At 41.1% G+C, this 15,365-nt stretch overlaps 1 protein-coding gene across 1 annotated transcript in view; it reads left to right on the top strand.

Annotated features, from left to right (window-relative positions):
* Positions 1–11,031: 11,031 nt before the first annotated feature.
* ITGA4 (integrin subunit alpha 4) overlaps positions 11,032–15,365 on the top strand; it is a 37,805-nt gene continuing 33,471 nt past the window's right edge. The window contains exons 1-2 of the mRNA XM_082763621.1: positions 11,032–11,962; positions 12,047–12,168. Of these exons, the coding sequence (XP_082619747.1) occupies positions 11,772–11,962; positions 12,047–12,168 (313 nt within the window). The 5' untranslated portion in view covers positions 11,032–11,771. The remainder of the gene's footprint in view (positions 11,963–12,046; positions 12,169–15,365) is intronic.

Below are 15,365 nucleotides of genomic sequence, written 5' to 3'. Positions count from 1 at the left end.
TCTCAAAAGCTGCATCTTCTCCATGGTGTCTGCAGAGATATCTGCTCCAGTTCCTGGGGCACCTTCACCTTTCCTCCTCTGGCTGTTGTGCTCACAGTGCTGCCCCTCACTCTTTTTTCCGTCACTGCCTGTGCAGCATTTCCCCTTTGTTAGATGTCTACAACGAGGCACCGTGAGCTGCGCTGATTGGCCCGCCGTGCTGGGGGTCCGTTAGAACCATCTGGAACCATCTGGAAATGGCTGGAAGTGGCTGAGCCTAGCACAGGGTTGCCCCTGAGAAGCCACCCTGTTTTGTTGTGTATTTTTTGTTTGTTTGTTAGAAATTTAAAAGGAATACATTTCAGTTCATAAATTAGCCAATACTCCCAGTGTTTTCTGTGAAATTCTCTAACCAATACCAACTTAGCCAGTGAGTCTCTGATCGATATATTCAGTTATGAACTAATTTTAAGTTCACTAAAATTCAAGGCTTTGCTGAATCTGAACACATGCTTCCATGGACTTTTGGGACACAAGTAACTTTCTGAATCCTTTGTGTTAAGGGGGTTATTAAATAATCATTTACACTGTCCATTCTGCTCTTATATAAATATTTATGCATTTTGCATAAGATAACTGATACATGTGTCTTTACAGTCCTCTCCCACAAAGAAAAAGATTAGCTTGTTTAGTTGGAGGCAAACCACAAATATGTGGAGACAGACACATGGCCTTTCCTTGACTTTTGGAAGTACTGTCTCATTAAAAAGGGAAAAATAAAATAAAATAAAGGTAGATGCTATTCCTTTCTTATTAAAGTGCTGATGTTTTACTACTATAATATACCACTGTTTGTATAAGAAGACACTTTGGAGAATCTTTCCTTTGTTAAAGCATCCTGTTTCTGGTATTGTAACACTCAATGGCTTTGCAAATTATATATTATAGTAACAAATAGTTGAATATCAATATTCTTTGATAACAGCAGGAGTACTGGAGTCAGTATTTTCTCAGTACAGGCTGTACTGTCAGGCACCTGCTCATGTACGATAAGTGCTCAATGAAAAAGAACTTTTTCATACACTATTCCTACATATACAGGCTGTGTAAATTTTTCAATAAGTTAATGAAAAAGTATAACAGTATGCTATGCAATATCTGTGCCCATTATGCAACAGAAGACATACCTATGTGAATATGGGATTAAAATATGTTAATACATAGTTCATATGTGTATATTGGGTGTTGAGTCTGTAGAATTTCCAATTGCCCAAGAGTTTACATACATCTCAAGTACATCAAGCTATGATTACACCATTTAAGAAAAAAAAAAAAAAAAAAAAAAGAGAGAGAGAGAGAATTACAACACATCAAAATCAAAGTTCTTATAGAAACAAGTTGCAACTAATTGCTTATGGTGCATATTATGTAGATCACTACACAGAAAAAGACCTACTTCAGCAGAAGAAAAAAAGACTACTTCAGCAAAACCCAGGAACAAGGACAGATATGTGATATGTTTACCTTTAAGTGGATGAATTCTTAGTAGTATATTCTCAATTTATTCTGTTTTCTGTCTAGTTTGAATATTCCTTGTATAGCTGTAACTTTAAAAACCTCTCTTCCAGACTACATGATAATGAGACTCAAACTGGACATGTTTTTGCAAGCTCTACGTCTATATTTCTAAAGTTCTTTAAATTTAAAATCAGAGGGTCTCAGATTTTATTGGACCTGATTGCTTTGAAATCATAGATATACAGGTAGAAAATAACTAATTACAGAGGTTATGTCAGTACCAATGACATTTTAAGTCAATATTTTAACAATAAGAGCTCTGAGAGACTGCAAGAAAGTTTTTATTTTCCCATTTTTTTTAAAAAGGCTAATAAATCCATGAAGATATATTGTGAGGAATGTATGTTTTTTCTATTCATGCTAAGAGCATACATGGAGGGAGCACTAGAATAATATTAATAGGTACATAAAAAGGTAGAACAATCTTATTTCTTTCTCTCCTCTGAAAAAGTCCAAAAGTCTCAGATTGCACATAGCTGTACCAAATCACAGAATTTTCACTGCCTTCTACCGTAATTCTTTCTTATCTTAATTCTGTCCTGGATTTAGCTGTGGCTTGTCTTTGCAACTCTGCTGACATCTCAGAGCTGGTTCTGGTTACAGATGTCTGGTCCCACCCTCACATAAGTTCAGAGTTTGTGAAGTAATCATTTTTGTGTGTATCTAGGATTCCATTCTAGCATCAAAATAATGATACAATTTCTCATGAATGGATGAAAAATATTCCTGATTTACTCAGTCAGGAAGCAGAAACAGACATAACAATTACCATGCTTCATAAAGGTGACCTGGAGTCCATATTCAGAGGTATGATCTCATTGTCATGTTGTCTGATGAAGCACGGTATCAGATCCTGGAAGATGTAAGTTATGGTATTCTGAAGACAAGACTGAAATTGGAGTGGCATTTCCTCCAGATGTTTTCCTTCAACAGCTCTCTTCCAACAACTGATTTATTTTGTTTTAGAAAGAAGGGGGTCTTATGAGTTCGTTTCCTATCTGAAACACAGCCGTTGTCACTGCTAAAAGAACACGCTCCAATTGACAGCAGACACACAACCAAAACCTTCATAATCTGGGGGCTGTTTTCTTGTGCTCACATTTCCTGTGAAGCCAAAGGCTTTCAGCCTCAGCATTATTTGACCTACAGACTCAGAACTATTAATTGTCCAGCTGTTGCCAATCATTTATCATGCCTATTTTTTTGTCACAAATAAGAGGGAGGGAGGGAGGCAGGGAGAGACCAAAAGACACCTCCACTCTCCACAAAATCTTTAGTCATTTGCGTGTCCTTGAATAGACACCTTTGGAAAACAGCAACTATTACAGTGGTCTTGTGTAATATGACAGTCTTACTGTACTGACATATGCATGTATTCAAAAGCTGATACAATTGGAATCTTTGATGTATCCAAGTCATTTTGGTCTAGTGATGATAAATGTTGCATAAATTCATATCTGAGCATCTGTAATACAGAATTGATATTTCCTGCCAGCAAAACTAATATCTCATTTGGCTAAATACCCAAAGCTTATGCTTTTTGTGTTCACTGGTTTTTCTTGCCCCACAGAAGAAACAGACTGTTATTTAACTTAAAGCTGCATTGCAGCCAGCAAAGTTCTTTTGAATTCAGTCCTTTCACATTGCACACAATTTTGTCATCAGACACTGCATAAGAAAAGAAACAAGTGAAAAACAGAAGTCTGCAATATCAAGAGATGGTTGGGAATTTTTCTGTTGAGAGATTGGAATGGAAATGGAAATTAATTTGCATGAAAGAGTTGAATTAAAGAAATTATTCATTTTGAAAAAGAATGAAAACTAAATAATACTTCACATTGAAAATCCGTGAACAAAAATATTTACTTTTCATGCCAAAATAACAGTGTCAAACCTAAAATACTTGCTTTAAAATGTGAAAATAATGAAAAATGCTACAGCTGTGATGACCCACACTTTTGCAATGGAAAACACAGAGGTAGTACATGAAAATGCTCTTTGTTTGAATTTGGGATAGGAAAGTTTCAAAAGCTCAGCAGTTCCTCTAGGATGGGAAAAGGGGTTACTGCCCAGCTCTACTCAAAAGTAATTACTTATGCTTGGCCCTGATTTTGCAACTCAGAAGTCTTAGAAAAAATATTAAGGAAGAAATTTGATATACAATGCATTTATCACACACATATATATTATTATTTTCCAATCTTATGTATCTTATCACTGTAAATCAGAATGTAGTCAGTCCTACCTGATTCTGGTTATAATGATCTATTATTTGATTATTCTGATTATATATAAAAATATATTAAAATATTCTTTTATATAACTATACAATAATATATTTAAAATATACCAATATATTTTCTATTATTATATAATTTGTATATTTTATTTTGATTATCTATTATAATGACCTATTCTCCTATGAAGAAAGGCTGAGAGAGTTGGGAATGTTCAGCCTGGAGAAGAGAAGGCCCCGGACGAGACCTCATTGCAGCTTTTCAAAATCTAAAGGGGGCTAATAAAAAAGATGAAGAGCAACTTTTTGCTTGAACAGATAATGATAATAAAAGGGGGGATGGTTTTAAACTGAAAGAGTGGAGATTTAGATTAGATGTGGGTAGGAAATTCTTCACTCAGAGGATGGGGAAGCACTGGAACAAGTTGTCCAGAGAGGTTGTGGATGCCCCATCCCTGGAGGTGGTCAAGGCCAGGTTGGACAAGGCCCTGGGCAACCTGATCTAGAGGGTGGCATCCCTGCCTATGGCAGGGGGTTGGAACTAGATGATTTTTAAGGTCTCTTCCAACCTATGCTGTTCTATGATTCTATGATTCCATGATTGTTTGTTTCTTGTAGTCAGGATGCCACAGACATTACCTGTATTACACCATTATAAGCTTAAATATTGGAAAGATCATTTAGAAAACTTGTCTTATACTTCACCAACACAACTGTTCATGAAAAAACTTCTTTGAAATATTCACTGAAAAGACATAATATGAGCTTGAAAACACTATTTGTCAATTAAGTGAAAAGTTTCTTCTTTAATTGATTCTAAATGAAATTCTCTAGAGAGAACAAAAGGATGATAAAAATTAAGACCCTTGCTAATATTAATTTTTTTTGTTACCTCAGACATCTGTGCTTAATTCTGCTTGTCAGTGGACAATATATTCTATTTGTGCAAGCTCAGATATAACTTTCTGCAGAAGAAAGATGAAGTTTCTTGATGAGAATCTTAGTGGTAAGTGTAACAGTATATTTGCCTTCTATAATTTCTCAAGTGACAGCATATGAATAATTGATTTTTTTGGTCCAATGCAATTGTTAAAAAAAAAAAAAAAAAAAAAAAAAAGTTAAATATAGAAAAACAAGATACATTTCTGATCTGACCAAAACCCTAACTTTTCCTAGTTTCAGTGAATTATAAAGGTTTAGAAAATTTCAATGTGAAATACCAATGTTTAAATACTTTGACATTTTCAAACTGAAACTATCAAACTTTTCTAGTTTGGAAGAGGAAATAAAATGTTAATCATTTTTATTTCTAATTGAGATTTGATCTGGTGACACTCCTCCATGGGCAGAGTCAGGTTCACATGAAACAGGAGAGCAGCTACAGACACAGCTGGAAGCAGGCATATTCATGAAGATTTTTAGGAATGTGTGCTTTCCACTGTATTTGCAACACAGTGAAAAAATTCATGTGACCAGTTATCCAAGTTCAGCCCATACGTGGGACTTAATTTAAACCAAATGCCTTCCAAGTTAGGGAATCAAAAAGTGAGTAGTACAGGTTACACAAAAGAAAGCTAATGACAGACTTTCAGAATGAATATGTTCTTCCTACAGCATTTTTCTCTCTTCTCACTAGCAGTGGGATGCATTACACAAAAGCAATGTTGACAGAATGATTAAAGACACAAAATATCATTGCTTTTCTCAAATTGAACAGCTTAGGGGAAGACAAGATTTATTTATTTTTTTCAGTGACCTCCTTTCAAACCCCTTCAAAATGCAATGAAGTAAGAGATGAAAATCTTTGCAATACTATCTCAATACTCTTCTCCTGATATAGACCCCAAGTCTTCTCATTGCTTGTTTCCTCTAACAACTCATGAAATTAGGATATATGCATCTGGAAAAATGAAATCATCTCCATATTTTCTGATGAAAGATACTCACATGTTGGCAGACATTTCCTACTGGAGGTTTCTCAGTTCTCTCCCCGGCACACACAGCCAAAAAATATGCAGGGTGCTGATTGTGTGAAGTCTTATCTGCTGATTTCCTATGGTTCAGGCTTCAAAACCCACAACAGCTACTCTGTGGAACAACTTTCAAGTTTCCAAAGTTCTCCAAAAATCATTATAGTGTTAAGAAGGCAGATCATTGTAAGGAAATTGAATTTTTCATTATACATGTGAAAAAAAAAAAAATAATTCAAAGAGATGTACTTCAGTATTTCTGTATCTAAACCACTCTAAATTCATACATGCTAAAAGAGTATTGAAAATGGAAATTTCTGTAAGCTGCAATGTCTCTCTCTCTCCTCCCTGGATGACCAGCATGACCACCTAATCCTAAAGGCTTGGTCAAAAATCCATTTGAAAACTATCTATCCATTTGAAACTGGATTCAGATCAGTATCTCTTTAAACAGGTCACAAAACCTAATTGTCAGGCAGTATTAGCCTTGTCTTGGATAGTTATCAGGATGTAAAATGCCCCATATAATCCTCGGCAACTTAACAGACCTTCTAGACATCTCCTATAACATAAATTCTTTGTTAAGATGGGTATTTGCCTGCCATGGACAGTACAAATGTAACTGCGAAGTTCAAAACTAGCAATGTGTAGTGAAACGGCCTCAAGTTATGCCAGGGGAGGTTTAAATTTGACATTAGAAAGAATTTGTTCATGGAGAGGGTGGTCAAACACTGGAATGGGCTGCCCAGGGAAGTGGTGGAATCCCCATCCCTGAAGGGGTTCCAGAGACGTGTTGATGTAAGGGACATGGTTTAGTGATGGGACTCAGTAAGCCAGGTGGATGGTTGGACTTGATTATAAGAGTCTTTTCCAACCTGGATAATTCTATGATTCTGTGACCATTTCCTGGCTGCTAAAAGTTTACTGGAGACTTGGTGGGACTAAAGAAAATCATGGTATTCATATGAACTGAGTTCCTACTTTTGGCTGATGCTGAAGCTATCCAGCTAGTTCAATTATGGAAAATTTTCCATGTTTTAACACATAGATATATTTTTCCTACATTACTAAATTAGCTATTAATGTGCCATCAGGCACTGTCTGTGTCATTTGTTAGGCACTGAAACTACCATGTGTCCTCATATTTCTGTAGGAGAGACAATTATACCACAGGTATAAAGATTAAATATATTTAAGCTTTAGAAATTACTCTGTCAAAAAAGCTCTACATTTTTAATACATGATGCAATTGGGTATTAAGTCAGAGAGTAAACATTTAAAGAAGAAAAACGATGAAAGAAATTTAAAACAGCATCAGAAAAACAGTAAAAGTAGAATCATGGGACTTGTAGCCCAATCTGTAATTTATTATATTAATAGACATGAGGGTTCTGAGCTATGCCGGTGAAACACAAGTCTTTGTAATAGATTTTTAATAAGTTCTCTTGCAAAGACAAGCCAAAATACCACATTCATAGACTGATGGAGGAAAGAGAAGAAATACTAGTGACTAATGCTATGTTACACAATACCTTCTGGAGAGACACAAGCAGCTGAGACATGTTGGTAATTAGACAGTTAACATCATGGAGACTTGTCACAAGCGCTGCCTCTAGCATATGATTTCTTATATGCTGCTATTTATGCATGTTCTTATCAAAAAGACTTTCTTTTTACAGATTTAGGCATTTATGCCTTAATGTACTTTAGTCTACTATGCCTTTAGCTGTCTGTATCACGATTTTGAGCCTGTTAATAGACTATTATAGTCACAGTATAGCCCTGATACTCATAGCACCTTGTGAGAACAAGGCTTGCAAGACAGAGAAATTACATTTTGTAGACTTAGTACACCTGGAAAAAGCAGATAGGATTTCAGTAATACAGGCTTTCTTCAGGACTGGAATGGAATTTCAAAAGTAAATTCAAGATGAGGAAAACTGCAGTTTAATGAGCAGGAAATCATCAGGGAGAAAGATAGCTGGTACCTGTGGATTAGAAGAGCTCTTACTGTAGAGGAGAGAGAAAATGCATTATACGTTGAAAGTCAGGCTAATTATTTACAGCCTGTGGAACCTGGGGGGCTGGGGAATGAAGAGGTTCTAAGATTACATAATACACATATTTTCCATTAAAAGTTGTATTTTTTATTGTCCAGTTGGATTATGAACATAATTCCCAAATTTGTTTTCCAAAGGTACACCAGAGGTCTCCTTGGCATTAGGGGTTTAAAGCCTAGAAGCAGAGTGCCAGAAGTTGTTGCCAAGGTTATATGGCTTCTTCTGGTTATGCTTACATTCTTCTCACTCTGCCCCGACAAACTTCTCCATAAATATCCAGTGTTCATAATTGCATTAGGAATATTAAATCTTGAAGAACCATATATAATCTTATTTAGAAACTGATGGTTACTGTGATCACGTGATGTTGTATGTTGACATTTATGGCATCAGTAAATCAGATTTATTCTAATATAACTTCTTTTAAGCTGGATGCCTCAGGGCATAGGCAGAAGAGTGTTTGGGCCAAGATACCCGAGCTCCAGCAGGAGGTCAATGCTGGGGAAGTGGACTTCTATTTCCATTTTAAAGTACATATGTAGGCTTTAACCTTTCAGATTCTTGCCACTTCCTTCTTAAGGCTGTAGTCTTAAAAAGCCCTTACAGCTGCAGCACTGGCCGAAACTACCCTACTAATACAACTCACCCAACTGGGCAGCCACATAATACATGCACTGATCTAGATCTGTGGGGGTGGCTGGGTTATTTTTAACCCAGATCACTTCTCTCATCAGGTTCACTGCTCAGTCACATAACAGTACCAGTGTAAGAGACAGCAGTATGATTCAACCATGAGCAGTGAGAGATGAGGACAATCAGATGAAGTGCATGCATCTGCCATAAAACATGCTTGCCAAGCTCTGGCCTAATATACTTTCTCACGTAACAAACCATCCCAACAGCTTCTTTGAAATTGCCTTAGATGGTGAACCAACATCAAGCAGAAAAGCAAGTCACCGTGATATTTTGCTTTAGCGTTATTAACTCACAGAGAACTATGGGAGATAGCTTGTCCAGATAGCATAGTGGCAAGATTATTTTGGGAAGGATTTATTTTCATTATTTCAGGATAGTTTCAGTATCCATATTTGTGAAGTAAATACAAATGTGTATTTTCTTTGTAAATACCAATACTTGGCTTCCAGTGTTAGTTGCACCTTTTCTGCAAGTTTTCTGAATCCTTGAAACTCAAATTCTCTCTTACACCATTTTGTTAGTTTTGCATTGATGTTTTATTGCTTCTGCCTGGCCCTGCACCTGACCGATACTGAAAACCTCAAGTATTTCTCAAATTACTGTTTTCTCACAGTCCAGGAGATTTACCTTCCACAGACTTCCTTGATATTTGGTGAATCCTGACTGCATCTACTCTAACACAGTCTAGGAAAAAACAGATATCTCTTTCTGACAAGCAAGGTACAGTAAGTTTCTCATCTGCACCAAGTACACAGCTGTTTATGTACTAACAGCTGAATCCCATGGCTTTAGGATCCACCTCTTCTTGTCATGTAGCAACTGTGCTGCCAGTTCCATGCCCTCTTTCTCTTTAGCAGCCACTAGACTGGAGGTTCTACAAAGTCACTGTAACTTTCAGTTGCCCATCTCTCTTTCCCTAAACTCTCAGCCACACCAGTCTCAAGAGACTAACTTGTCTCTGGTTACCACAAACAGCTTGTGTACATTTATCCCTTTTCTATGACACGGGTTGATAAGCCGCAATACCTAGTGTGAGGAACAAGTCACATATTCAAGGGTTAGGGTGGGGTCCCCCCAAATGTTTAGAAACACAGCTGCAAAGAGATTGCTTGGTTGCATTCATGTTTTCTGCATCAGCTATATTCAAAATGATAGACATAAAATTGGTCATGAGAGAGAGCAGAAAGGACAGAAATTCCTAGACCATAAAATTGCCAGGGTAAAGGAGGCTGAGAGATGGCTCTTCCCCTCTCTGATTTTCAAGGGATAGAGCTTTGTGTCCTTTTTTGTGAACAAGAAACAAACCCAAGAATTGTAATGATTTCTTGGAGAAATGCCTGGAAGTCCCCAAAACCAGGCTAAGTGGTCAGCATAGTGGTGAAATGGTGGTTCAATTAAACCACAATTTAGCTTTTCAGATTTGAATCATGCCTGTTCTGCTGCTTTCAGAATGACAGTGAAAACCTGCCTAGTAGAAATGCAGATTCACAGCTGCTGTTGATTGTCATAACTCCTTTGATGTCAGTAGTTGGAAGGAAGATGAAGGGCTGCTGAGGGGCTGTTTAGCTCCTTTACATGAAACAGTCACTGCTCCACACCTGTGCTATCCAGGGAAGCCCTCTGATGGTTCTAGACATGAGTACTTCAAAAAAAGACACGGTGCTGACTGACTGACCGCCTGTCAGACCTTGCAATGCACTAATCCCATTACAGGCATTATACACCTGAATGCGCTTAGAAGGACAAGATGTATCACTCAGTGTCCCACTCTGGTAGTTGCTCTGCATTTAGCAGAAGTGTTATTTTTTCCACACTTTGATTAACTGACTGGAAATGAGAGGGTTTTTTTATTCCAAGAAGCTTAAAATGCCATGTTCTGAATTTCTATTTGGGGTTGGTACTCTACCATCTCACAGTTATTTCTAATGCGTGTAATATTCAGCAGTTGAAATGACAGTGGATGTCTCCCAGCTACAGTAAATAGTCTTTGCAACTAATTTTTCCTCTTTGAAGAACTGCTTATGCTCTTGTACCTGTAACTGAAACTACCATAGCGCGTAGCTGTGCTACTGTAGTACTGCAGCAGTGGGGAAGCCCTGCTATTCAAGGGACTTCAGCAAGGCAAGGTTTATCTGTGGAGTAACAGCCTTGATTTCAACACACACCCAACCCAATGTGAGCTAAACCGAGACTCAGTGACTGACTCTGGAAACACACAGAACCAAGCTCCTTACTAAGATCAAGGGAGCCTTTTACAGGGCCTGCTAAGCATCAGGTCTCCTGCATGATGTTCAAGTTTTTCTTTATTCCTGTGCAGTCCAGCAGACCGGATGGTAACTTTACCAGCTACTCAGCTGGAATGCAAAACTGAACAGGAATGTGAAATTTCATTTTCAAATGTGAAAAAAGTGCCAGGGGTTGTTCTGATTCCATCCCACAGGGAAGGAAGTCATCGGCAGGGAGTGGTCCTGTGCAACACGGGCAGGATGGGGCTCAGGACTGTCCTCGGCCGTTAGGACGCTGTTTTGGGGGCTCTGGTACCTCTGGTACCTCCCCACCGAGAGGGGGGCCCGGGAGTACCCCCCAGTGCAACGGCCGAGGGCCAGGAAGGCTAGCAGCACAGACACGAGGACTTTTTCAACTTCCAAAAGGAAGGCACACATCTGACCGCAGTTTCCCTCCCTGAGGACGGACCCGGGCTTGGCTGGATTTCCACGCCGGGACTCGGGGCAGACGCGCTCAGGGGAGCGGGAAATCCAACGCGCCAGGGCGAGGAAGCCGGCGAGGACATTTTGGGAACAGCCTCCCTCCATCTCCCAACCCCTCCCCCCCCAACCCGAACACCGGGCAAGGGGCTCCCGGGGGCCGCGGGGAGGCCCGAGGGGGAGGCTCGGAGGCCGTGCCCCGTCCTGCAGCACCCCTGTGCGCGGGCGGGGCGGGGAGAAACCCGATCTCCGCCGCCTGAGGAGGGCGAGGGGCTGCCGCGGCACGGGAGGAGGCGGCGGCACGGCCGAGCGGTCCCCCCCCCTCCCCTCCGCAGGGGACACCCCGCACGGCTGCGGGGACTGAGGGAGGGAGCCGCCCGGCCCGGCTCGGCTCGGCCCGGCGGGGAGCAGGGCGCGGGCTGCCCGGTGCCGGGGCAGGGCAGGGCAGGGCAAGGCAGGGCAGGGCGGGGGCGGCGCTGCCCCTCGCCGAGCAGAGCGGAGCGGAGCGGGGAGGCGGGCGGCCGGGTGCCTGCGGCCGGCAGGAGCCATGCGGAGTTGCGGGAGGGCTGCGGGCCGCGCCGCCCCGTTGCTGCTGCCGCTGCTGCTGCTGCTGGGGCAGCGCCTGCCGACGGCGCGGCCCTACAACCTGGACACCCGGTACCCGCTGCTGTTCCGCGGGGGCACCGGCACCTTCTTCGGGTACTCGGTGCTGCTGCACAGCCACGGCGAGGAGCGATGGTGAGTCTCGGACGGGGCTGCCGGGGGGGAGCCGGAGCCTGCAGCCCCCCCGCGGCCCCTCACGCCGCCGTCTGTGCCCCGCAGGCTGGTGGCGGGCGCCCCGCGGGCCAGCTGGCCGGCCAACAGCTCGGTGGACAGCCCCGGGGCCATTTTCCGGTGCCGGATCGGGAGCAACCCTCACGGGCAGTGCGAGCAGCTCCAGCTGGGTGAGTGAGGGATGGAGGGAGGAAGGGAGGGAGTGGGCGGCGGGCGGTCTGTCGGTCTGTCTGTCTGTGCCTCCGCTGCCGCTCTGAGAGCAACCGGCGACCACCTTGGGACCAAAGGCGAGCCCGGTGCGGCTGCCCCATCGGGCCGGACCGTAGGGGAGTCCCGCACCTCCCAGAGCCTCGCTGAGGAGTCGGTGCCTCCCCTCACGGCTCTGCGTTAAGCGGCCGCAGCTGGCAGAGGGGGCTGGGGCTGGCACCATGTGCCCGGCCATCCCTGCGCGAAGCCGCCCTGTGGGAGCCCGGGTGGGCGCAACCCGCTGGGTAAATCCTCTTTCTGGGCACCAAAACTACTCGTGACCCAGGCAGTTTTTCCAGCTCCTGTGTTAACCCAACTGCTCTCTGCTGCCACAGTCCCAGAAGGTGTAACTGGATGCGTTTTTCTGGTACTTGCTCAAAATGAGCACGCTTTGCGATGGGTTACCGTGAATATGCCTGAATTGCCTTGGGGTCTGTTCTTGTCCTCCTTGCATATGGTACCTTCACTCTACCTCCACGCTGCATGTTAAAAGTTTCCTGAACTTTCTCTCCCGCTGTAACCAAAACTATCTAAGCCGTTAAAACCATGAACTCGCCGCCCAGTGAGGATAAGAAGCGCGGGAAAGAGTTTTCAAAATATTTGAAACCAGTGGAAATGATAACGCACCATGAACTGATGTGCTTTGAGGACAGAATGCAGGATTCTGTTACAAAAAAAAAAAAAAGTTACAACAGTAATTTCTCTAGAAAATTAGAATTGGTGGGTTCTATCAACTTTTTTTCTACAGACGGAAGCAAGAGTTATATTTTGTAACTGAACTACAGAAAACTAAGATACAAGCAGTTGCTCGTGGAAACTGCAATTAAAGTTATTCCAGCCCAAACCTCTTTTTTTTTTTTTTTTTTTTTTTTTCCTGAGTGATTTCATTCCAACATCAGATCTATTGGAAAAATAATATATAAGAAAGAGCTTTCTTCTCCAATTGCTTGTTTAAGAGGCTTGGAAAAGCCAAAGAGATAACTAAATGGGTAAAAGAGTATATGCTAAAAAGGCATTAAGGCCCTACTGGATTGGAGGCTAAAACAGCCCCTCACTGTGATGAGGCAAAGGGTAGTAAGGTTTTAACTTCTTTGAAAGCTGCAATACCTCTGCAGTACTTGACTTATTCATTTAGCCAGTGGAGAGACAAAAGCCTCTAACAAAGGAAATTGGTAGGCTTTTCTTCAGTAGCTTAGGGATTTCTAAATGAAACGGTGCAACAGGTGAACGAAAATGTTTATGTGGTACCAAGGGCTTAGTTTAACACCACTTCCGTCCCTGGATTTAGAGGTTGTAGGTTGCGCAACAATGTTTACTCTCTTGTCCTGCACTTCTAAAAACAGTAATACCACAAGACGTTTTTTCAAAATGTTTGTTTTCATTAGTGATAGGTGACATCTTTATAACACTAAGGTACATCAACAGTATTTCTGAAATCACATGGGTCCTTCAAAAGTATTTCTGAAGTTGCATAGGTACTTCAAAGAAGTGTTCCACTAAAACAAGAAGTAAGGTCAATAAAGAAGCCAAACCATACTGTGGTGCATGAGATGTAAATGAAGTAGATTAGTATCTGAGCTTCGTTAAGTTTCTGTCATCCTGCTGAGCGGTCACAGAAATACACAAGGGAATTTGCAATTGCAAAGCTGAACTTAATTATCTCCTGTCTAACTCATTCAGGCTGTCAGCAACTTTGGGACATAATGGTTTTATCAACACCATGTCTTTCTGTCAGTGACCTCCTTGTTCTTTTTTCTGCTTGGATTCTTGCCAAGTTTGGATTCTGAGCTCGTAGAAAAGGATATTTTTCTGTGAAAAATGTGCAGGGATATATTACACTGCTGGGACAGGCAAACTGAGAAATAGCCATTTTTATCTTTCTCTTAAATACCTGGATTCACATTTCTTTCAGTAAAAGAATCTCTGAGGTAATAAGTTTCTGATCCTGTGTCATAGAAATATAGAGGTGACAACAGGCAACAGAAGTCTTATTTGTTTTTTTCCTTCTTCTGAATGTCAGAACTCTGTAATAAACAGATTTGAAGTACTTAGACATAAACATGTTAAAACACTTTGTTGCCATTTTTCACTAAAGTAGCCTTGAAACTGGCTTAACTAATTAATGAAGGATTCATGCACAATTAAGAAGCCTCTGATCACATAAAACTGTTATTGTGTTTTCTATGTCACACGTTTCTATGTGATTGCTCAACAGAGAAAGACTTGGTTGGAACAGTGTTATGCTACAGTCATCCAAGCATCCGAAAATAACTCATCTAGGCATACTTTAGAGAATTTTACTGTTGTTCAGAGTGTCACAGGGATGTGGGCTGGTTTAAGAACCAAGGGGAGTCATGAGATACACTAGTAAATGTTTGTCTTCACAGACCCTCATTGAAACTTTTAAATCTCACTGTGATGGTTGAACAGTGGAGCGAAGTTTTCAGTTGCTTTTCTAGTTCTAGTACTTCTGTCAGTGGTTTCAAATATTCAAGTCTACTGATTTATTCATAATTGGAGTATTTTTCGGTGATGGCTTATGTTAGATGCAGAGGCTTGTAATCCATCTGTAGGCACAAATACAACATAGAATGCCTCAGGTATGTTACTCAGAACACCATCAGTCTGCTAGCTTGTGTTTCAATTTCAAGGCCTTGTCCAGGTCAGTTTGGGGGTAGTAATACATTACTGCAAGGGGACTTGCGCAATGTTCTTCAGATGTTTTGACCTGTTACATTTTGGACTTGCAAAATGTTACAGAAATTCTTCAAGAAAATTGCTCTCGTATTTGTAACTGAGAATGATTAACTGGACAGCAAACTAGTTACAAAAATTGCCATCAAGCGTAAACAAAACAAAACAAAAAGTTTCAACTACAAATACATACAGTAAACGCAGTGCATGTTTTTTTAAAATCAGGCCAGCAAGCTCTGCCCACAGTATCAGCCTTCCACCCTTCCAAGAAGTCCCAGCTGCAATTAACCTATGAACAAATTGCCCTCTAGCTCCCCCAGCTGAATCGTTACAATGGAAAAGTGAGCAGTTAATGGCTTTCTCCAAAAGGCAGACCTGTGTTTCTTCAGCTTTGATTTCAGTAAGTTTTGCCTTTGATACTTTGGCT

This window comes from Aythya marila (assembly GCF_965140915.1).
Source record: "Aythya marila genome assembly, chromosome: 6".
In the NCBI taxonomy this organism is placed as follows: domain Eukaryota; kingdom Metazoa; phylum Chordata; class Aves; order Anseriformes; family Anatidae; genus Aythya; species Aythya marila.
This window is presented reverse-complemented; position numbering and strand designations above follow the sequence as displayed.